The sequence below is a fragment of the Microtus ochrogaster genome, unplaced genomic scaffold (genome assembly GCF_000317375.1).
Source record: "Microtus ochrogaster isolate Prairie Vole_2 unplaced genomic scaffold, MicOch1.0 UNK1, whole genome shotgun sequence".
Classification (NCBI taxonomy): domain Eukaryota; kingdom Metazoa; phylum Chordata; class Mammalia; order Rodentia; family Cricetidae; genus Microtus; species Microtus ochrogaster.
The window spans coordinates 29,178,467-29,201,423 of NW_004949099.1; the positions used below are offsets into that span (position 1 = coordinate 29,178,467).

The 22,957-nt window shown below is 48.4% G+C and overlaps 1 protein-coding gene across 1 annotated transcript in view; it reads left to right on the plus strand.

The window, feature by feature from the left end:
• Syn2 (synapsin II) overlaps positions 1 to 22,957 on the plus strand; it is a 162,417-nt gene that overhangs the window by 138,143 nt on the left and 1,317 nt on the right. Inside the window, exons 8-12 of the mRNA XM_026788072.1 lie at positions 1,369 to 1,443; positions 1,885 to 1,987; positions 3,199 to 3,348; positions 16,469 to 16,529; positions 20,368 to 20,617. Coding sequence (XP_026643873.1) covers positions 1,369 to 1,443; positions 1,885 to 1,987; positions 3,199 to 3,348; positions 16,469 to 16,529; positions 20,368 to 20,617 — 639 coding nt within the window. The remainder of the gene's footprint in view (positions 1 to 1,368; positions 1,444 to 1,884; positions 1,988 to 3,198; positions 3,349 to 16,468; positions 16,530 to 20,367; positions 20,618 to 22,957) is intronic.

Below are 22,957 nucleotides of genomic sequence, written 5' to 3' on the forward strand. Positions count from 1 at the left end.
GAGCCTGTCCTGGAACTAGCTCTGTAGACCAGGCTGGTCTCGAACTCACAGAGATCCGCCTGCCTCTGCCTCCCGAGAGCTGGGATTAAAGGCGTGTGCCACCACCACCCGGCCCCTTCATGTATTCTTGAATTTGGTCTGTAAGCATTTTGTTGAGAGTTCTTGCATCTCTATTCACCAGTGGAATTGGTCTAAAGTTTTCCTTTTTTGTGTTGTACTCTTACCTGGTTTGTCTGTTTGGCTTTGTATAATAGAGTAAATTTGGTGGCTTCCCTTTCTTTTCCATTTTTTGTGACTCTGATGAGTATTGATGTCAAGTCTTAAAATCTTTACGGAACTCGGCAGTGACTCCATCTGGTCCTCGCTTTTCTTTCTGACTAGATTTAATTACTGTTTCATTCATGTTGCTTGTTATGGGTTCAATATATTTCTATCATTTGATTTAATTTTATTTGGTCATAGGTTTTTAGAAATTTATTCATTTTTCTAGCTTTTTAACTTTTTGTGATGTAAGTTTTCAAAATACTCTCTAATGATCCCTGACTATCAGTTGAGTTTCTTGTATCAATGACCCTTTTTATCTCTACTTTGGTTGTTTTGAGTCTCTTATTTCTTCTGATTAATTCATTTAAAACAACCAACTTTTAAATGTGTGGTTCTGTGTATCATGCTTCTCTTAGTCTCTACTTCCTTAAGTTCTACCCTCATCTCTATTTCTTGCCAGTTACTACACTTTGGTTTGTTTTTTTTGCCTTTCTGGGATTTTGAGGTGCATCATTGGTTGTTTACTTGAGACCTCTCTGATTTTTTTCACATTAGGACTTTTGCTATACGCTTTCCTCTTAGAGCGGCTTTGCTGTATCTCAGAGCTTTAATGAGCGATGCTCTCATTTTCATTTGATTCTAGGAAGTTTTTAGTTGCCCTGTGACTGTTTTCAGTGACCCAGTAGTCACTCAAAAGTGCATTGTTCATTTGCCATGTAGTTGTGTAGTCTCAATGATTTCTTTTGCTGTTTATTTCTAGTTTTACTCCACTGATAAGATATAAGGAATTTCAATATCTCAATATTTTGTATTTGTTCAAGTTTGCTTTGTAGCCTCTATATACTTGATTTTAGAGGTTTTGTGAGTCTTTGAAAGATGTATTTCTTATCTATTGGATGGATTATTCTGAGATAGACCTTTGTTGAGAAAACAGGCCATGAAGGTGACAGGTGACTCTAGGCCCAACAGAGACCCTTTAGTTGCTCAGGAGAATTCTGGTGGGGAACACAGCAATAAACTGGTGATGGACAGTTCTGGAATTCCTGCACCTTCTATGCTGGTATGACTCATAGCCTGTCCTTTCCTGGTGGGACCTTGTTTCAGGAGGACATCCATCTCAGGGAACTGGAAGACAAACACTGGCTCTGCAATGCTGGAGCAGATCGCCATGTCAGACCGGTGAGTGAGCGACGTCCCATCCGCATGTAGAGGAAGGCGGCTGTCAGTCAAGAGGTGTTACAAATAGACAACACCTGAAGTAAGGGAGGCTCTGTGGAGATAGGACTAATACAACCCAGAGGCGCCGGCAGCCAGGGAACGAGGTCAGGCAGAGCCAAGTCAAATGCTGTTTGCAGAGTTAACGACAATGTACCATAGAAGCTCTAATAAAGAAATAATAGCGTGAGATGAGGGCCAACTCTGAGCTTGGGAATGTGGGTGAGTTCAGGGGGTCAGAAAGGTGAGGCACCATAAATAGGCACCGTGCTCGGTGGTGGAGAGGAAAGGAAAGAAGAATGGAGGTGAAGGATGGGAAAGGTGAGCTCAGGAAGACCTTATCAGAATGTAGGCTTGGTGCGAGCTTACTGTCTTAGCCTCAGGACGTCTTCCTGTCCCCTCCAGGTACAAGCTCTGGGTGGATGCCTGCTCTGAGATGTTTGGTGGCCTGGATATCTGTGCAGTCAAAGCTGTGCATGGCAAAGATGGGAAAGACTACATTTTTGAGGTGAGTCTGGTCCAAGGAACAGGCCAGTATGCAGTGACATCCAGACTGGGACCAGACTTTTGGCTCAAAAGTTGTGTGAGAATCTCACACCACATTTAGAATCTTCTATTATGAATGCCCAAGATGGCAGATCTGCATAGCCAGCTTCCTTTCCAAGTGGAGGGCTGTTGGCCACGTCACACAATAGTACTAGATGGCACATCTAGGTGCCTGGTTCCTAGCCTACTTTGTTATGAAGGCATCGTAGTGATTGTATCATTTTTCCTCTGAGAAAGCCACCTTTGAGAATCATTCAGTCAAAGCTAAATCACTATTACATGAGGCATTGGGTCCTCTCTACCATGGATGTGTGCTTATGGCCGCAGGGTGAATTGGTTTCAACTTGGCACCTGAATGCAGATGATTTTTTCTAACATCTCTTAGCCTTAGTGATATTGTGCTCTGCCTGGTCCCCTAAAACAGCTTCGCTAACTCTCCTTCTCCTATTAAAGGCAAAGCCGTGGCAGTGAGAGCCCCACACTACTCCCTCACTGGACTCAGTCTTCCTGGAAGTACAGGAGTTGGTGTTTCCTGAATAGTAGTGTCAGGAGGCCCGAGTGGGTTTCAGATTGAAAATATACTCCATAGCCTGATTAGCATGGAACTTTCTAGATAACCATGCCACCCTCTCTGGGTAAGCCTGTCCATCATCTGCACATGAGCGTTGAACCACAGAGATAGGGGGATCATAGGATCCCCGTAAAGCAGACATTTCCTAAAGAGAGGAAGTATTGCTGTAGATACAGAATCAAGATCAGTGACAAGCAGAGAAGCTGTCCTGGTCAGGAGCAAGGCAGGAATCAGGCCGTTCAATGAGCAGAATGTTTGGGGACAGACTGAAAAGTCAAAGGATGCAAGCTGCCTGCTCTAAGGCATTCCCTTCCGTGTCTTCCTGCTCCTGTAAACTTCCAGCCCCGGGCCATACCCTCTCCTGCTCTTTTGCCTCTTCCCACTCCCAGTACTCTGCGTCCCAGAGCTCTGCTCTGGGTGAACGAACAGGAAAGGGGTCATGGCAAATGTTTGCAGCAGGAGCAAGCGATCCCTGTCTTTGCTGAGGAACGCAGTTCCAGACAACCAACCCACTTTGCTGCCTTAAACTGTATCCATTCCCACAAAGCCCAGCAGGCCTTTATATTTCCAGACCTTTGCCTTACCTGCACATCTTCCACCAGGTCATGGACTGTAGCATGCCACTGATTGGGGACCACCAAGCGGAGGACAGACAACTTATCACCGATCTAGTCATCAGCAGAATGAACCAGATGTTGTCCAGGACTCCTGCCCTGTCTCCTCAGAGACCCTTAACCACCCAGCAGCCACAGGTAAGAAACCGCAAAGATACCCAGAACAGTCGTGAGCCACTGCTTCAGACACTGTGGCTCAAGAAGAAGCAGAGGTCAATACCTATAGAGCTAGCTGAGATCCAAGGGCTTCCCCCTCTTCCTTCTCTTCCATTCCTTCCTCTCTGGCCTCCTCCTCAGCAGTTCACAGTATCAGCTATGGAACTGTACAGAGGTAGAGTCCTGGATCTCTGCCCTGAACTTGAAGACTCCAGAGAAGTACATCCTGCTTTCCTGTGACTTGGGATGTCTTGGTTTGAATTAGGAGATCTCTGAGGGAAGTCTGAACTAGATAGTTCACTGGCTCTTTATTGCTATGTGTATAAGATCATCTTTCTGAGAAGGCTGTAGGTTCGGAAGGAAGGGAAAGCTAGACCCCAGTTCTGGGGGAGACTGACATGGTGAAATTCAAATTAGAAATGTGCTTTTGTTCCTCTGAGAGAGAGGTGGCCTTCTCCAGTTGATGTGGTACACGACTCTCATCACAGTGGCAGCGTCTCAGGTACAGGGCTCCTGGAAAATCCACACAAACTTCTGTAGAGCCTTAGGCCCAGGAGCTCTACAATAGGCCATTTGTCAAAAATATATCCAGGACTCTCACCTCTGAACTTTTATATAATAGAACCTGCACAGTGAATCTATGAGTCTTAGCGAACTTTCCCCTAAACGTTGGTGTAACTATGTAAGGGATCATTTCCATTTAATGAAGGTCAGGTTTTGACATTTTTGTTAGGATTCTCTTAGAAACCTTTCCTTCAAAATTCAACCTGAAATAGTTTGGGGGAATAGAATAGAATAGAATAGAAGAGTGTTAGCTTTGAAATGAACATCTCCCAAGTTAGGAATTCTAGACCTGCTTCAGTTAGCTTTATGGCCTTGGCCAAGGTCCATAGCAGTAGTTAAATAAAAGTAACCATAGTCCATGTCCCTAGAGTGTTATGAGAATTAAAAGAAAAAGAAACACCCTAAACTAAGGCAGAATAATATGAGGCACCCAGTGACGGCGAATGTATGTGGTAAGCACATTCTGGGTTTCGATCCTACAGTCTGAGGCCTGGAGAAACATCAGCACCTTATCTAGAGAGGAGCGAATGCCTTCTAAGATTACACTGCACTCAGCAGCAAACCATCAGCTTCCCAGAAATCCTTCCGTAGGAAAGAATAAAGGCTGGGAGTTTATACTGGGCAGGGAGAATCAGACTGGGCTATTTAGGGTAGATGCTAATTACCCTAGACACTCAGTCATTGTAGAATCATAGAGAGAAATGTTGATATTCAGGATAATGAGCCTGAACTACCAAGAGAAGAAATTGGATATTTTAGGCAGTAGTATATATGCCTCTTAAGGTAGGCAGAAACATGATGTATAGAGCTGGGCGATGATGGCGCACGCCTTTAATCCCAGCACTCAGGAGGCAGAGGCAGGCGGATCTCTGTGAGTTCGAGACCAGCCTGGTCTATAGAACTAGTTCCAGGACAGGCTCCAAAGCCACAAAGAAACCCTGTCTCTAAAAAGAAAGAAAAAAGAAACATGATGTATAGTAAATATTTTCCTGTAGTAATAGGAGCTGCGGGTTGTATTCCGCCACCCAGCTCCTGCCACCGGCTAGCTTTACCCGAAATAACAACACACAAATTATATTCTTTTAAACACTGCTTTGCCCATTAACTCTAGCCCTTACTGGCTAATTCTCATATCCCGATCAACCCATCCCTAATAATCTGTGTAGCATCAGTCTTACCGGGAAAGATTCAACATGTCTGACCTGGCAGCTGGCTACATTGCATATCCCCGGGAGAGGGGAGTATGGCCTCTGAGCTCACTTCCTCTTCCTCCCAGCATTCTGTTCTGTTTACTCCTCCCACCTATGTTTTTACCTATGAGACCAAGCAGTTTCTTTATTACTTAACCAATGACCTTCCTCCATCATTTTCCCCCAAAGTAACTAAATTGAAACAATGTGCCAGTTGGTAAGTTGTGCCTTTCTGGATCTGTTTGTCCAGTCGATCCAATCTAATATCTTTTGTTTTCTAAAATGTCCTTTAGAGCCAGCCCTGGTGGCACACACCTTTAATCACAGCACTGGAGAGACAGAGGCAAGAGGATCTCTGTGGGTCCCAGTGTTACCTTCCGGTGTATAGGCCTTGGTAGATCATTAATGATGGCCTGCAATCACATTGCAGATTTAATTTCCGCATAGGAAGCCTAATGGGACACACCCAAATCATATCTAAGCCATACTATCCCTTCTTTTACAAACACTGAATACTTAAGCTTAAGCATCTTGTCACACCACGCTGGAAACCTGGATACTTGGGGCGATTCCCTGCTCTATTATAACATCCCCTTATCTCCAGACTGTTTTCTCACTTGTGAAATGGAGTTAAAGTGGGTGATTTTTAGATCTTGTCCGATACCAGGGCTACCTGAAATTAGCCAGACCACAAAGTCTGAGGCCATAATCCTTCACAAGATTGCCTTCTCTTCTGACGTCAGCTGAACGTTCTGGAATTCCAACAACCCCGGGGCTGACTAGAGCTTTGCAGGAATCAGGGAACTCACTGGAATTCACAGGCACTGTTGTCATTGAAAATGACTCAGATTAAAACCAAGTCACGTGAAGATGCACAGCGAAGAATCTGAGAGATCACTGCGGGGCATGCCTCTCTCCTTTCATCTGTATATGATAGCACGCAGGAGTATTGGCAACCAGAGTGGCCGCCCGAGCTTCACTGTTCAGTTATGGCTGGGACTTCATTAGCGAACCCTGATTGATTGATCTGATTGGACTGTCTACACATTGCGCCTTTTCTAGATGTCAAACTAGCACATGTGGTCTAAGGGGTCCACCATGAATAACAAAGACCCTTTATACCTCAGAAAACTATGGGAGTTTAGAAGTTTCTTCCTGTAAGCCTGATGTAAAAGCTAAGCACCCTCCCCCCCACTTTCCACTCCCCCTCCCCAAGACAGGGTTTCCCTGTATAACAGCCCTAGCTGTCCTGGAACTTGCCCTATAGACCAGGCTGGCCTCGAACTTACAGAGATCCACCTGCCTCTGCCTCCAAAGTGCTGGGATTAAAGACCTGTGCCAGTACCGCCAAGCCTCGCTTAAGGCAGGGCTGAATTCTTTCCTGCACACGCGATTAAGTTAATATAAATTTCCCAAACGCTTCCTGCTCCTTGTGAGCAGTGGTGAGGTTGGCTCTGTGTTTTTCCTTTATTAATGGAGGCCTAATAACCTTAGGACGTATGTAGTGGGTGAGATGCGGTTTTGCCCAAAATCTGTTTGTGTCCTGACTTGAAGAGGTAACGGTGACTGGATTCCTGCCTGAGCAGTTCTTCTGTGCCTTCTGTTAACTTCCTCCTAGTCTGTGCTCTGACCTCATGCTGACCAGAAGCCAGTGGACACCCAGTAACAGTCTAACACCTGGCAAGATGCGGTGATGGCCCTTAAGCCACAACTGTACCGGTCACATTTCCAGACCCTGTTTTGTTTTGATAAGGACACTCACCTGATGACTGGGAAGACTTTCGTCATCTAAGCCCAGGCTCACGGGCCAGTCACACCTGCAGACCAGCTGCCTTCTTAACCCTGGTGTCACACCTCCCTGCCCCCGGTACCTTCCCCACATGTGTTTAAGGCTCGGTCTCTGCCTGTGCAGGTCCCACCCTTGCCTTTAAAGTGGTCCCTCTCTTTCCTTCGTTAGTTTATCCTTTCCCAAACGCTCACATCCATCTGTGAACATCTCCCATTGGAAAACAAAGAACAAGAAAATACCCGTCAAGCCCGGCTCCCTCTAGCTAGCCATCGATCTCCCCTGCATTGTTTTCCCACTGACACCTCTTTGTCATACCACATTTCCTCCTCAGTCCGCGCCAACCAGCATTCCCCCCACCATCCCACTGAAACTGCTCTAACAGACTCATCTCCAGGTTACCCATTCTGATCGCCATGTCTCTTCTTGCCTTGGTTTCACAATGGCCTTTGATACAGCTGACTCCTTCAAGACAGTCCTTGCTGGGCCTCCGGGAGTGCCCTCTTGCTCCTTTGCCTTCTGCCTCCGTGGTTCCTTGTCATGAGAGCGCTACATCAGAACAGACAAACACGTCTGTGCATTTCCACAATGTCAGAGCTGATTGAGCGGGCCATAAATTCACAAGGTGCAGTGCTTTTAACGGAGACAGTGTGCCAGATAGTCCCACCTTTCCACGGTAACTTAGCTAAGGCAACACACGCTCTTTCCTTACAACCTTAATTGCAAACATTAACTCTACAGTGGCGCATCACACACCACACAGCATCTCTCTCTAGGTGTGCAGAGATTAAAGAGTGACTGCAGCAGTTTAAGCCCAAGAGCTTCTCAGAAGGAGGCTGACAGCAATGTAAAGAAAATCTAAATCGACGAGAGGAGGAACCCAAGCCTCGCTGCAGGGAGAGCAGCTGTCATGTCAGCCACAGGTGTCAGCTGCAGGTCTGAGAGTGGAGGGTGGAGCTGAGTCTGACTGCAGGGGCTGAAGGGCGGGACAGGCTGAGAATGAATAAACACGGGATGATTGGCAGGTCCCGGCTGTATGGGCAGAAGGAAGTTGACTAGCCATGTCAACAGTGGGGACTGAGCTGAAGATCAGGGATAGTCGGGAGTTCTGTCTGCCAGTCCTCAGTGCACACACATGCTGGCCAGATGACGGGTTAGTGTGACGTCACCATCGACAGTCTGGGTGTCTGCCTCTGGGCCCAGTGAGAGAGTTAAACCATTTCTTGTCAGTGTGTCTGTTAAAGTCTTAGGCCCAGGTTCCCTGGTATGATTTAATACACCCTGATAAATTTCTAAGGTGGTACCCTTTTCACTCCCGGAACAAGTCCTTTGTCAGGCGCTGCTGAAGAGATGGTACTGGACATGGACAGATGGTGCTGTGTGTATATGCATCCAAGGGCACAGGCGTCCTCCATCTTCAGCCAAAAGCTACCCATGCAATGGAGTCCCCCGGGGAAAGGCACGGCTGTTTTATGCAGTGTGGAGTAACTTAAACCATGGCAGCATGATCTTAACATTTCCTTCCCAGCTTTCTTTTCTGACCTTCCCACTTCTGATAAATCTCTAGACATACTCTGAACTTGTGAATTCCCTGGGGAGCTTGGCCAGCCCCTGTCTGATTCCTGCCTTGACCACGCCTTGCAATTCCAAGTCACACGTCTAAGGCTTAACACCTTCGCTTGCCTGTCTGACTACGGCACAGCCAGAGCACGGATCTTGCATTTCCACCAACGCCTTATCCTTCCCTTTGCCTAAATTTCCCCAGGCTGTTACATAGCCTCTCACCCACCATGTGCCATCCTACCCTCTATGCCTTAGCTAGGTGGGTCCCAAAGGCCTATGTAGCTCATTTAGCCTACCCTAAAATGTTTTCCCTCCTTTTTTTTTTTCTGCCCAGCTCACTGTTGGGTACAGAAACTTTCACGACAGTGTGACATTTCTTCAACCACCCAAAGTTGCTATTGCTTAGCTGCTGCTACCTTTCTCTTCTTGAGTTCTGTTTTCCCACTTCCTGTCAGCTGATTCTTTCATTAGTTTGTTTGTTTGTCACTTCTCCTAGAATGCAAACTCTTTGAAAGTTAGAACTTGTTCACCATTTCATCTCAAGGGCTCAGCAATGCCTCTGAACTCTGCTATCCATTGAAGATACTCGCATGGGGCTCTATCAGCTGGGATGCTCCTGGAGAGTTTCGATCTCAAGTGACTTCATCAGTGTAGCTCAGGCCTATACAAACTAAGAGGCCATGACATCACTAGGCAGTGTGGCTAATCACTGAGCTAAATATTGTTATGCAGCATATAACTAAATATCGCAGGTGTTCCAAAAGGGCAGTTGAGAGCAGTTTCCCCAGGTTGTAGTCGCTTGTTTTGGGAAAATGTAAAGCCAAGTAACAAATGTAAATCTATTTTTAGTATCTGCATTTAGTAACAGCTCTTTACAAATGACAAGGGTACAGTGTTCTTCCTCTCCAGGCAAATCGCTTCCACCACTTTTGTCCCTGTGGTAGGCTTCACAGAACATAATTGATCATGTATCCCCATTTGAAATCAATGCCTTTGATAGCCCTATCATCCTGTATCTAGATCCTAAGGAAGCCTTGGTATTGCAAGCAGAAGAGATAAAAACCAAAAAACGTTGCCTGGGTCCCAGCCAAATGTCATGTTTCCTGCCAGGCCCCTTCATGTGTCATGTATGCCATTCCTCAGTCAAGCCACTCTTGCTAGCTTCTTTTGTGGCCATGGAACCACAGGCTGAAAGAGAAATAACTTCTTGCTTGCATTACATAGGTCTATGATCTACTCTGCTCAGTAATATTGATAATATAGAAGAGGACCAGGACAGACTTGTGACGAGCTTGTTTGTCCCCCCCTTTCTCTGTCCACCCCTGTCCTATCTGTCACTAGAGCGTTCCTTCCTATGATTAGAGATTACCTGAAGGAGGCTAAGGGAGGGAGGGAGGACAGTGAGTAGGGAGTATGCTTGCCTGGCTGTAAGCCCGCTCCTTACCTGAAGTGGATACAACATGGAGAACACAAGCTAGCTAACTGCTGTGCATCCTCCCAAGAATCAGGGAGGTATTGATCACATCACCAAAGGCAGAGAGGTGAATAACAAAGCTTTGGATGTCCATGCCTTAGCCTCGGCCTGCTTGGACTTTTAGCTTCCGGGCTGCCCCAAGCAACTGAACCTCTACATAGGAAATACTGTTCTCAGGGTGACACCTGGTGGCCAACAGTTGCAGAGCCTCTGTTGTCTACACTTAACTGAGCCTCTTGTCACCCAGGCTCTCCCATCCCCCAAACAAACTCAATCTCTGAGAGTGGGAAATTGCTCACCGCTTCATCTCTAGGTCTTGGGAGAAATGGAGTACCTAGGGCTGCTGAGTGTGTCACGAACAGCTTGACAGCTGGGAAATCCCTGAGACGTGTGGGGTGTGCCAGCGGGACCTGAGCGCAGCCTGAAGCTGGGGTCTAGAGAGAGCTGCTTTCCAGACCCCAGAAACAAGGGAGAGACATTCAGGTGGCCAGAACTTTCAGATCTTGTCAAGAGAGATGGTTTCCTTGTTTTCCTGTGGCTGGGTCCTGCTTGTTTGTTTTCATGTCTCTTTACACTGATCTCACACTTTTTTATATTCCTGTAAAATCTTCCAGAGATAAAAGGCCGAACAATAATGTAGGGATTTCAGATGCTAACGAGTGAAGCAGGGCCTGGTTTTTGTCAGTGCCTTCTTCAGTGCCCCTTGCTTATGCGTTTAGCCAGCTCCTTATTTGGCTTGTGGGTAAGACCCATAGAGAACTGGTTTAAGACTAGGCCTCTGGAAGCATGGATGTGCATTTGGTACCTGGGGTAGGGTGAAGCTTTCTTCTCCCTGAGCTGATTACATCACACATTGGATGTGACTTCTAGTCTGAGGGTAGTAGTATAACAGGATGGATTCGAACTAGTGTGGTCAGAGGAGAGACCAGGATGTTGGTGGTTCATCTATGCTATGGACAAAAGTAGAAGGACTGAGGTAGAGGATGTAGTTCAGTTCATAGAATACTTGCGTAGCATGCATGAAGTCCTGGGATCGAGCCCCAGCACAGGCATAAGCCAGGTGTGGTGGCACACCTGCAATCCCAGCATTCATGGTGGAGGCAGAAGAATCAAAAGCTCAAGGTATCCTTGGCTGCACAGCAAGTTTGATGCTAGCTTGGGATACATGGGACCCTGCCTCCAACAAAACAAAATAAGTTAAAGGAACTGCACTTGGCTGGCAGCTGTTTCCAGAAGCCTATGACTCAGTGTCTCTAGCTTTCTGATGCCGTCACGGATTAGAGATGGTCCTAGAGGCAAATTTGCTGGGAGACAGGCTTTGACCTTGTATAAGGAATCAACTCACCGATACTGAGAGCCGAAACTGTCGCTCTGGACCGTGTGACTGTCACATTAATGTTCAGGCTTCAGCGGAGTAAGCCGCTTATTAGGGAGGTGGAGAAAGGGCAGGTGGGAGCGAATGGAGCAAGTAAGACTCAGAATCTTCCAGAGTGTTGTGCTCCAGGATGCGTGCAACTGCCAGACCTGGGAGAAGCAGCAGGAAGAGTTCAGAATAAAAGGTCTGAGGAGTTGGGGAGATGGCTCGGTGGCTAAGAGCACTGGCTGCTCTTGTAGAGGACCTAGGCTCAGTTACTAACTCACAGCTGTGAACCAGGAGATAGTGACACTTTTCTCTGACCACTGTGGGCACTAAGTACACACGTGGTACCCATACATGCATGGCGGCAAACATTCCTACACATAAAATAGAATAAATTTTCCCGTGAGCTTGTAAGTACTTAGGACACTAAGACTGACAGGGACTCTCTTCACTCTGAGAAGCGCAGCCCCTTAGGGAGGGGCACAACTGTCCCTTGGATCCCACTTGTCCTACGAGGTAAAGTTAGGACAAGCCAAAGCCTTCCTGCTTCCCACAGCAGGGCTGGCTTCAGAGAACGTGTTCCCCAGTGACTAGAAGCTGAGAACTCAGGGAGATTGGGGGCAGATTCAGATAAAGCCACCAGTGACTAGATCCCTTAACGAACTATTAAGAGAAACCGGCTATTTTGGGACTGTCTTTACTTTCAGGGACATCTTTAATCACTCGAAACTGACATTCTGACCTAGGGTGGCCTGATCCTCAGAGCCCCCATAGGACTTGTGGCCCCTGTGGACCATTTCTGGTGTCCTCAGGTTATGGGAGGACCACAAGCCAGGCGATGGTCTTTGCCCGAAGAGTGGTTCCCCCGGGAAGGAAGGAGCATCAGCTCATCCCTGGATACCTTTTATACCCTTGCGGAGGAAGGAAGGGGGTGAGTCCGGAAAGGTCTCAAGGTGCTGAAAACATACCGTCCCCTTTGCTCTACAACCTCCTGACCACATTCCTTCCTGCTGCTTCATTCTCCCTGGAGTCCTGGACCGGGGAAGCGAGGCCTGGGGGAGCTGATCAGAATAGTTCTGTGGCGTGGCCAGCAAGGAGCTTGGCCTGGCCCCTTTCCTGGGGCCAGACCCTGGGACCCTTTCCCAATTTCCTGTCTCAGATCTGCTGAGCAAGCACAGGCCTTCCTCCTGGTGGGGGCAGCTGGTGTTAAGCCAACAATTCTCAAAAGTTGAGTCACTCAATGTCTTTCCTTCCTCAGCTTTCCGTCCTGTTGGGGCCTCACTCAGATAGGGGCTCCTCTGCCAGTCTGTCTACTGAAAGCCACGGGTGGAAAATTAGAGGTGCCGTTAGCGAAACCCTACAGATCTTCAGTCATGGGCTTGGTTTCTCTCCTAGGCCAGTGATTTCCTCTCCAGTCACCTCAGGAGCCATTTACTCTTCCTAATCTGATGGTGTGTTTTTTTTTTTTTTTTTTCAACTGAGTGTATCTTTCTAAAACTAAGACATTGATACACAGAGGGAAGGCCTGGTCTAACCTAATTGGGTTAGAAGCCTCCGTGTAAGTACTACGCACAAGATGGCAGGAAACTATCCAGCTATGTCTTCTCCACTGATGCATGACATAGATTTATTCTTCCGTAAATAAAAACAATTCTGTTGACTTATTATTTGCTGGCTAGGACTTCACAGTATGTAAAGCTCATCTGTTGTTTCTAAGCCACACGACCCTTAGGTGAGATATTGGGCTAGTTACTCTGAGTGTATTCACGTATCAGGAAAAGACAATGAAGATGGTTATCCTGAGTCAGCTGGCTGCTAAGGAGAGCTGGATCTCACCCCAGCTCGGGAGGCTCTGTGCAATACCATGCACCATGGCTTTCTGATGTGCCTACGAGGGCATGGGGGAAGGAAAGAAAGAGAAAACCGGGCATCTGTGGTCCTGTATTAGGAAAGCTGCTCTTCTCCCTTGATAGCAAAATGCTCACCAGGTCACCTTGAGAGTGTATTTCACCAGCTGCTTCATGGGACCTTCATCTGTCCTGCCCACTGGCTCTCTTGATTGCTAAAGCCCTCTAACCCAGCAGAGTAGGACATTAGCCTCGTTAGCCTCGGTGGGCAGCAGCACACTTTCCTCACTGACTCCCTCCAAGCCTGTGTCTGCAGGATAGCTCTAGTCAGGCCCAGCAGCCCTGGGGTTCTGCTTGCCTCAAGACTGTACTGCTAAGAAGGGCTTATCTTTGCACAAAAAAAAAAAATTAATGGAAGCCTGGAGTCAGAAGAGCCAGCAGAAGTCATCTGCCTGTGACGACTTGTGTCCCCTGCACAGTATCTCTGGCTGGAGTTTTCCTAGGTGCTGGTCGAAGAGCTCATGGAGGGAAAGCCACCGTTACCTAGGCTACCCTTGACATGGTTCTCACGCCACCCTGGTGCTGCCATGGTCACATCATTTAATCCCTGTAGTCTGACCATTTGGGGAAATTGAGATTCAGAGAGGAAGTAACTTGCAAAAAGTCACATAAGGAAAGATGTTTCCAGTCTCTCAACCTCACCTTGCCAATGCCAATGCACCCCTTCAAAGAGGTGCCCGGATGTGGTGACAGTGCTTTCTGGTGAGGACTGACCAAACAGGAAGGCAATGGATCTGTCTCTCCTTACTGAGACACAAATACACCTTCAGCCGCATGAGTTTTGGCAGCGGCATTAGACTGACACCCTCTAGCCTCCATTCCCTAAGCCCAGAGCTTTGCGAGGCTTCATTCCCTCCCTTTCTTTGTGTATATGATCACAGGAGCTGGACGAAACATTCTTACCTGTTTGAGTCAACCAGCTTCCCGAGAGCAACCGGCCGCTCAGGCTGACCATGAGTTCCTGCCTTGGGCTGGCTATAGGCCAAATTTTGGCAGTGACGCCAGAGTGGCCAGACTTCTGTGGAATTCAGCATCCCAGGAGGCTCTCGGTGACTGGAGACAGATCTCGTGGTAGCCAAACCCCACAGGGAATAAGCCCTCAGCCTCTAGCAGACAGCAGGCTTGTGGGAGGAGCCAGGGTGTCTCTGCCTGGCAAGGGACAGTCCTAAGGGACTCTCCTCCTGGCCTCCCTCAGCCCCTGAGAAGTCCAGTCCACAAGCTCAGTGGAAGCAGGGGCAGGAGAAGCTCCTTAGGCGCCATCAAGAGTAGCTGAGGCTCATTCCCAGGCTCTTGCCCTGAGGACTGCCTCTGGGACCTATTCTCCCAAAGCTTTGGGAAGGGCACTTTGACTTTCATTTTCTCCTTGAAGGTCTCACATGTTTATTTCTGTGGCTGAGGAGAACCAGGATCAGCCTGCCTGGTGAGTGCCTTCTGGGAGGCCTGAGGAAGACAATAGGCAACAATGAGTCTAGATGCTCCACAGGTTTGGCTTGTCCTGCCCTATGCCTGAGTAGCTGTCCTGGAAAATGAGAGGCCATGACACTGAACATATGGCCTATGAAAGAAACCAAATAATAAGGTTCGGCCCAGAAGGCACAGGTATTTTTGGGATATGTAGGGAATGGAGGCTAGAAAGGTTGATTCCAGCAGTGCTGAAGCGATTGGGAATGTTAGTAAAGCAATATCTACCCCATACAGCCATTGTTAGGTGTAAGGGAGAGACCACATAAAGGGCACATGGTAAACACCCAGGGAACTTCAGTTATAAACTGAGAGAAACTAAGAGGCACAACTAGGGAGAGGTTTTAGGAGGGTAACAGTGGCGGTGAAGAGGGAAGAGCAGAGGTGATCGAAAGGATTAGGGAACTCTCGTGTAAGCCAAACCTGACAATGCTTAACCAAAGATGGCAAATGGAAGATGATGCCGGGGGAAGGATGGAGGAGCCCTGGGGATGAATGGGTTGGGTGCCCACCAGCTGGCTTAATGGGGGAGAGGGGTTCAGTGTCAGGACTCAAAGCAGGTCTCCCTCAACCAGTTAGAGTGCTTGGACAAGAGGGCTGAAAGGCTGGTGTCTGTGGTGGTGGTGGTGAAGGTGGCTGATAGGTAAGATGGGCTTCTCTGACGAGGGGTACTAAGGACACCACAAAGGTCATGCCTGTTAGTGAACAAAATCCCGTACCGTGGGAGATGATGCCATCATCAAAAGACTGAGGTACTGAGAAGGCGAACGCTTCTACTTCCAGGTAGGGGCTGGGAACTGGCCATAGGAAGCTAGTGGAGAGAAATGGCCAGACTCAAACCCCGGGGGAAGTGGGAAGCAGGAGGTGAAAGGGCACTGAGGTGGGAATAGGGCTTATCTCCAGGGGTGAAGGGCACCGAGAGGGAAGTGAGAGCCAGTTCGAAGGCACATTTAGCCCACTTCACAGCCCTGGGTGGGGAGGTCCACTCTGACATCACCACCGGCCCACTTGGCACACCTTGCCTTTAGAGAGTGTTTCCGGCGCACTGAAGACAAGCTCCACACGTGCCTGAAACCCAAGTGTGAGACAAACCAGTCACACGCATCTTTGATCCTGTCAGGACATAATCAGAATCACAGCTGGGCGGAGAGGAAGCGTGGGAGTGGAGCCATGTCGTCAGGCAGGACTGTAATTCTGCAGTTCGAGACAGCAAAACAACGTGGCCTTGAGCACATTACCCGTGTTAGCGTCTTACCCTTCCTTCTGGGTAAGAAGGTTCTGAGAAACAAGCAGCGGCCCCCCTCCTTCAGCTCCTTCTCCCTCAAGGGTACAGCCTAGCCCAAAGAGTGGCTCAGACCCCTAGTGAGTCCCCAAACTGAACCCACCCTCCAGTTCATCCCGATGAGAAAGGAACCACATCAGAACTCACGCATCGACCCCGCCCTACCCCAGTCCCCATCACCACCCCCTCCTATCAGAAGCCAGGCCTGTGAGTACAAAGTGAACTGGATGTGCGGTGGGAGAACGAAGCACAAAAACTCAAGCAAGGCCGCAGTGAGTAAAATGAGGAGGGCTTAGGCTCCCATCAGTAATTCCAAGCCCCACACGGCCTACTCCTTAACCAGCAGCAGTCCAGAGGCTGAGGGTCCTCGAGGTCTAAAATCTGGATGTCCTAAGCAGACCCGGGGACCCCAGTGCAGCCTTGACACTGCGCTTCTCTTTGGTGTTTGCTTGGAACCTTGTTTGTTTTAATCTCTTGTGGCTTTCTTTTTTGTTTGTTTTGTTTTTGTCTTCCAGAGTGGAGCTCTGAAGGAACCCGACTCCAGCAAGACCCCACCTCAGCGGCCACCGCCCCAAGGTTGTTTACAGTATATTCTCGACTGTAATGGCATTGCAGTAGGTCCAAAACAAGTCCAAGCTTCTTAAAGAGATCGGTAGTTAATTTTTCAAAGCAGAAAATTTAAGCCAAAAACAAAAAAGAAGAGAAAAGAAAGGAAGGCGGGGAGGGGAGCGGCAGACCCTCCGGCCAGTGCCGCCGCCATGTCCTTTCAGTGCTGACTGGACTGTTCATCCTATGCAGGGTCAGCTCCTTGTCTGGTTGTTTACCTGTCGCTGTCTGTGCTTGTAACGCTTCTACGTTTTCTGTATAACTCGTGGTTCCAGGGCTGTTTGTCAACGGTGTACAAAAGAATCGTGCCTCTTGAGTCCAGTGTGACTATCTTCTGGGTGGTTTGATAGTGTTTCTTAAGCATCACACAGTGAGGGCTGAGATCTGAGCCCTGCAGTGGACGGGGAGAAACAGCCACCCACAAAAAGACAGCCAGGCTTCTCTCCTCCTCCCCCAGGCTCCCACTCACCTCCTCCCACTTACCTCCACGAGTGCTTGGGATCTTCAGTGAACTGTGTTTTACTTCCTCCCTGCATGACTAGGGTAAATAGATAGCACTTCTAAGAGATTTTTTCAAGGTCTACTCTTCATAGTTCCATCCAGTGGATCTGAAGGCATCCATCTTTTTCTCCATTCGCTATGATCTGGTGCAGTTTGAGTTTGTGTGAATAAGCTGGCTGTGCCTGTAGAGCTCTTGTGTTTTTAGTGATGAAATACAAAGAAGCAGCTGCTTCCAGGAATGTGTTCTGTATTTTAAGTACCCGTGTTCCCTTCATTTTGATTATTAACTAGCTACAAGGTTAAAAAACTAAGGGGCCGCCAATGTGCAATATCCAAGTGATCTCCTATTCTCTGTGTGTCGATTCTCAGTGCCTGCAGTTGTTTCTTTGTTGTTGCTGTTTCTAAACTGGCCACATGTGCTTCTGTGGAACTGGGGCTGCTGTGTATTCCTCAAAGCTTGACCTATGAAGAGAGCTGGTTTTCCAGCAGTGCTGAAGAGAGACCCCAGGGAACAACTGACCTGAGGGGGAGTTAATCCTTCCCCAGGCTTCCTAACAGGAGACCGACCGAGTCAGCTACGTCTCCTGTCACCTGAGTGGGTTCTCTAGCTACCTAGCTCTGGTCTTGACCACTTTAGTTCTTAGCCTGGCCTTTTTGGAGAACCCAAACCAGGGAGCTTTCTGGAAAACTCTGGCCCAGGTGTTGGTATGTGTGTTGGACAGAGGCCCCATACTTTGGAGAACCCTTGCCAGTGTGTCTGTCCTTCCATCTGACCAAGAGCCTTGGGCAGATGATGTAGTTAATTAAGCCAGAACTTGAGGTTCAGTGCCTCATCTTGCCATCTGCAGGCAGATCTGGGAATGGAACGAGAGGCCTTCTGCAGCCCCAGAGCCCACCCAGGAGCTCAGGTCAGCTTCTGGCTCTACTTTTACATTCCCCACCTTTCTGGCGACATGGCCAGGTTCTGGACTGCCAGGTCTGAGGAGGGAGTAGTGTTGGTTGTCAGGGGGCACATGCCCTGCTTTCTCTTCTGGCTTCTGGAAAATTCTGAGGCTCTAGAAAAATGTGTATAATGCGGATGGTGGTCAATCAGTTGTGTGTGTGTGTGTGTATATATATATTAAGCATATATATATGCATATATGCACTTCCAGATGGGTTAAGAATCAGGTCCTTAAACACCTCCTAGTCTAAAGAACCGCTCAAAGAGAGGAAAGGAACATTTCACAGAATGGAGGAATACATTTTTTGTTTTTAAACTTTTTTTTTTATGTCTAAGCGGTGCGCTGATGGTGATGTTGCTTCTCTGCATGTTATCATTGTGTTACATCCAGGTGCTTTTCATGTGACATTTGTGAGCCACAAAAACAAAGTTGCCATTTGAATTCAGTCAGGCTACAGGGTGGTGTCAGCCAAGGCCTCTCCCAGGTGGGGGTTAGTCGCTGATTACAGTTCCCACTGCCACACGCAAGCAGACAGCATCACCTGACTATCACGTTCCCTCAGGCAGCATGCTAAAGGACAATTCTGTGGCCTGGGGGGCACTTTTGTCACATTGTAGGGTTTCTGTTCAGGTGTTCTGTTCCCATTTCTTTTCCAATGTCGTCCCCCTGTTTTGTACTGATCTGGCTGGGAAGTCCTCAGCCGATGCCGGAAGTGTGATGAAGCCCCTCTCTTTTGTGATTCTCTTGTACAGCTCAATGTGCAATAAAGGAAAAGTTATATCTGTCTGCAGTGTTAAGTTGTAAAGTTTCTGGCTACTCGATTACCTCTGTACAAGTGGGGAAGCACTCAGGTTTGTGATACAAGAGGCTGAGCTCTCACCCTGGAAGGCACGCTGATGCAGTAACGATGCTCATGCAGGAATAGTCTTGGTGTCAGACTTCAGGGGACAGAAGCTGGTTAACATGAAACAATTGGCAGGTCGTGTAGTTACCTGATGTGGCTTTGAACTCCTTAAACGTCCAGAATTCCACATATCTTACATACATCTTTTTATGTGTAACATCCCCTGCTATTAATTGGTAACTGATGATAAAGGGGAGCCCTTACCTAGAAGGAAGATGAGCTGGCCATCCCCGGTTCACAGTAGCATAGACACGCTTCAGCCTCTGCAGAGGACATAGGAGTGTTCTGGATTCTAGGAAACTAACAGGGCCAGCCTTAGCTGTGGCAAGCCCACGAGTGTAAACTCGGATGAGGCGAGAAACTGGATTTTCCAGGATAATTGGGAGTCATTTCCACTAGGCAGAGTGTGTCCATGAAGTCATCTTTTGACTTCAAAGATGTGCAGATCCCCTCCTGAGGAGTTTGAATTGATTCCACTCCTTCTGTCCTTCACCTCTTCCACAAAGGAGGGCTTTTTTGTCAGCAGGCCATCTATCTGATGGTTCTGTGTCTCATGTTGGGTAAAAGGCATGCTGTTATTAAGGGGGCTGTTTGCCAGATAGTGCCCACAACATCCCTGGGGGAGCCTAGGGCTTGAATGTCTGGAGAACTTCCCCCCACACCTGAGCAGTTTGTCATGTCAGGGCCCCCAGGATGGCACTCAGGTAAAGAGGGCCTGGGAAGAAAGGATTGATTCTGGTCGTGGGAGTTAATGCACCAGTGAAGCCCAGGTGGGGTGGGTGTGGCAATCAGACACCTGCAGGCTTTGGAGCAGGATGAAGGTAGCCCCATGGAAACAATGTCAGTCAGTGATGATCTTAGAGCACAGAGCCTTTTCTGAACAACTTTCTCATCCGTTATCATCTTTGGAACAACTACTAGCTTTAAAAGATAATTGTAGGACTTTTAAATGGGTTATGTTTGGAGAGACTGAGGCCCAGAGAGGCTTGGCATCTTGTTGGGGGAGTGTCACTGGCAGAGAATCTCTTAAGTGTTCTGGTTCTTATTCTAGTGTTTGTGCCCTGCTCTCTCCTGCATCTTCTGTGTAGATTTGGGGGTTCCTTAGAAGTCCTCAGTGCAGGGTGGCTTCTTCCTGAGGACTTTGTGAAGCAGAGCAGAGTCCTTCTGGTCTGGGGCCTTCTGTAAGGAAGCTTCTCTTTGTGGGGCTTCCCAACCCTTTGCCTTTGTCCCTGCCCTTCTGCCTTCTGCTGTGACTTAAATGGCCAGTCTCTGAGAAGGAGCAAACAGTGATGATGTTTTGTCTAAAAATTCCCTTCCCTGCCCTCAGAGCCTTGGGTAGCTACTTACAATATTGCTTATCCTTTAGCCATGATCTAACCACACAGTTTGAGATATAGATTCTACTAAGGAAACCCTTTGATATGGTTAAATTATGAAGTTTTTCTTGTACTGAACCTAGGGGGCCCTGGGCAACCCCAAGGAATGCAGCCCCCAGGCAAGGTGCTGCCTCCACGTCGGCTCCCTTCGGGACCATCACTGCCATCTTCCTCTTCCTCCTCCTCCTCCTCTTCCTCTTCCTTGGCTCCTCAGAGGCCTGGCGGCCCCACCGCCACCCACGGAGATGCATCCTCCAGCAGCAGCTCCCTGGCAGAGGCCCAGCCACCCCAGGCTGCTCCACCACAGAAGCCCCAGCCTCACCCACAGCTCAAGTAAGATAACCCAGCAGTTCCTCACCCCCTTCCTGTCCCTCCTTATGGGCTGCGGGCCTCTGACCTGCTATAGAATCACCTTTAGGTTGCCACAGATAGTTGATGATTTGGGGGAGAGATTGTTGGTGGTGATGGTTGTGAGTGTTGTGTTTGTTTGCTCTTTGCTGTGTGTGAGAAGGATGCCTAGATTGACTTGGGAGGGGAGAAAAGAGGGAAATTCAGTTTTGCCTCAGGGTGAGCTAGCTGCTGACACCCACCGCTTTCTTCACAAGTGAATGTGGCAGTGCTGATCCATCTGTCTAGCCAACCACGAACGTGGGGCTCCCAATCTTCCCCCCCCCCCATGCCTGCCTCCTAAACTTAAAAACAAACAAACAAAAACCTTCAAGTCTTTCCTACTACTGACCTAAGGGTACACAATCAGAAAGGCTACCCAAAGGAAAGGGGAGAGATAGTTAATGCCCTCCCAACGCTGGCCTTTCGCTGTCTGGAGAAAGTGTAGGTAAGGTACCAAAGAATGCACTAGTAGAAGTTCAAAAGAGGTCCATCCTCTCTGGTGCCCTCATTCTCGATGGTCAACCCGGAGGCCCCTCCGCGCTGTTCTGCTGCTGCACAGAGAGCCGTCGAGAGCCCTTAGGAAGCAGTAGCTCTGTCCTTGGGAGGGCAGCCCCAGTACAGTCTGCCCCACCCACTCCCCAGATGATTAATATCTTAATATCTCTCTGCAAACTGCGTCACCACTCCTGGCAGAGATAGCAACAGCTCTGGGGACATCGGAGTGACCTGCTTGTAGGTCAAAAGCAGTTCTCAACCTGTGGGACATAACCCTTTGGGGGGGTTAAATGACCCTTTCACAGGCACCGCCTAAGATATTTACATTATGATTCATAATAGTAGCAAAATCATTACAGTTAGGAAGTAGCAATGAAGATAATTTTATGTTTGTGGTCACTACAACATGAGGAACTGTATTAAAGAGTCACAGCATTAGGAAGGTTGAAAACCTTGCTCTAAGTGCTGGACACTAGAGAGAGGCTGTGAACTTTGAGAGTCCAGGGAGAGCCTGTGGATTTCACACACAGAAGAAAACTTTGCTCAGAGCCCCCATCGACATCAGTGGCAATGTCAGGATTGGTGCCTGAGTGTCCAGATAGGCACTTCTCTAAGCGGCATGGCTGCTCTTGTTCTCCAGCTCAAACCAGTAGTCCTTCTTATAGCCGACTCTGCGTCACCTCCTCAGTTCAGCAGTTTGTCCTTGCTGATTGGGATCATCCCAGCTGCCCTGGCCGCAGTATCAAAGCGAGCCTTTGGGTTGTCATCGCCTCTGGGCTGAAGCTGACGAGCAGAGGCAGCCTCTGATGAGCTAGAGGCTCGTACCCGGTGCCCTCTGCTTGTGCAGGCAGAAGGCTCCTTCCCCAGAGGCCCACATGCTAGGGCTTGTCACCAGCTTCAGTGAAAGGCAGGACACCTGTCCGCAGTCCCTGTGGGAGGAGAGAATGACACACAGGTGGGACTTTCCTGGATGCACCCAGCATTTAGAGAAGGACGGAGGGCCCAAAGCAGGTCCTAGAGCCAGAAAGACCCAGTGGGAGTCAAGAGACAAGCCAGGCCGCCAGGGAAGCCAAACCTCATGTTTCCTCCTGTAATGTGGTGTTGGCTTCCCCCCAGATGCAAGCCTTCACAGTTTTTCTTTCTGAATCACTTGTTATGAAAGGATAAGTTCCTAAAGAGAGAGAGAGAGAGTGTGTGTGTGTGTGTGTGTGTGTGTGTGTGTGTGTAGGGGTGGTTGGGTTTTGTTTTCATTATAGTATTGCTTAATAATCATGGCCCATTAAGGTGCCTCTTTTGCTCCTTTATACCCTGAATCCAACAAAGCTCATATCAAGGTTCCTCTGAGGAAGGCTACGGGGGTGACTGCGATCACAGAAAGGACAAGGACACGGGCTAGAGATGTAGCAGGATGTACAATGCTTGCCTAGCACGTACAGAGCCCTGGGGTTGACACCTCCCATCCCTGCATAAAACATGGTGTGGTGGGGCATGCCTGTCATCCAGCACTTAGGAGATAGAGGCCCAAGGGTATACTCACTGCACAGGGAGTTCTAGGTTAGCCTGAGCTACAGGAGAGCCTGTCTCTAAAAAAAATAATAAATGCAAGACCAGGGAAATGGAGCCATTAGACTTTGTGGATCAGGCTGAAGGTTCCTTTGAAATAAGAGAGGAATAGGAGAAACCAAGAGAACTCAGAGGTTCTACCAGAGTCTTTATGCCACACACAAAAAGCCCAGGGTCAGAGTGACACATGGCTTGCCTGAGGTCACTTGGTGGCAGAATCAAATC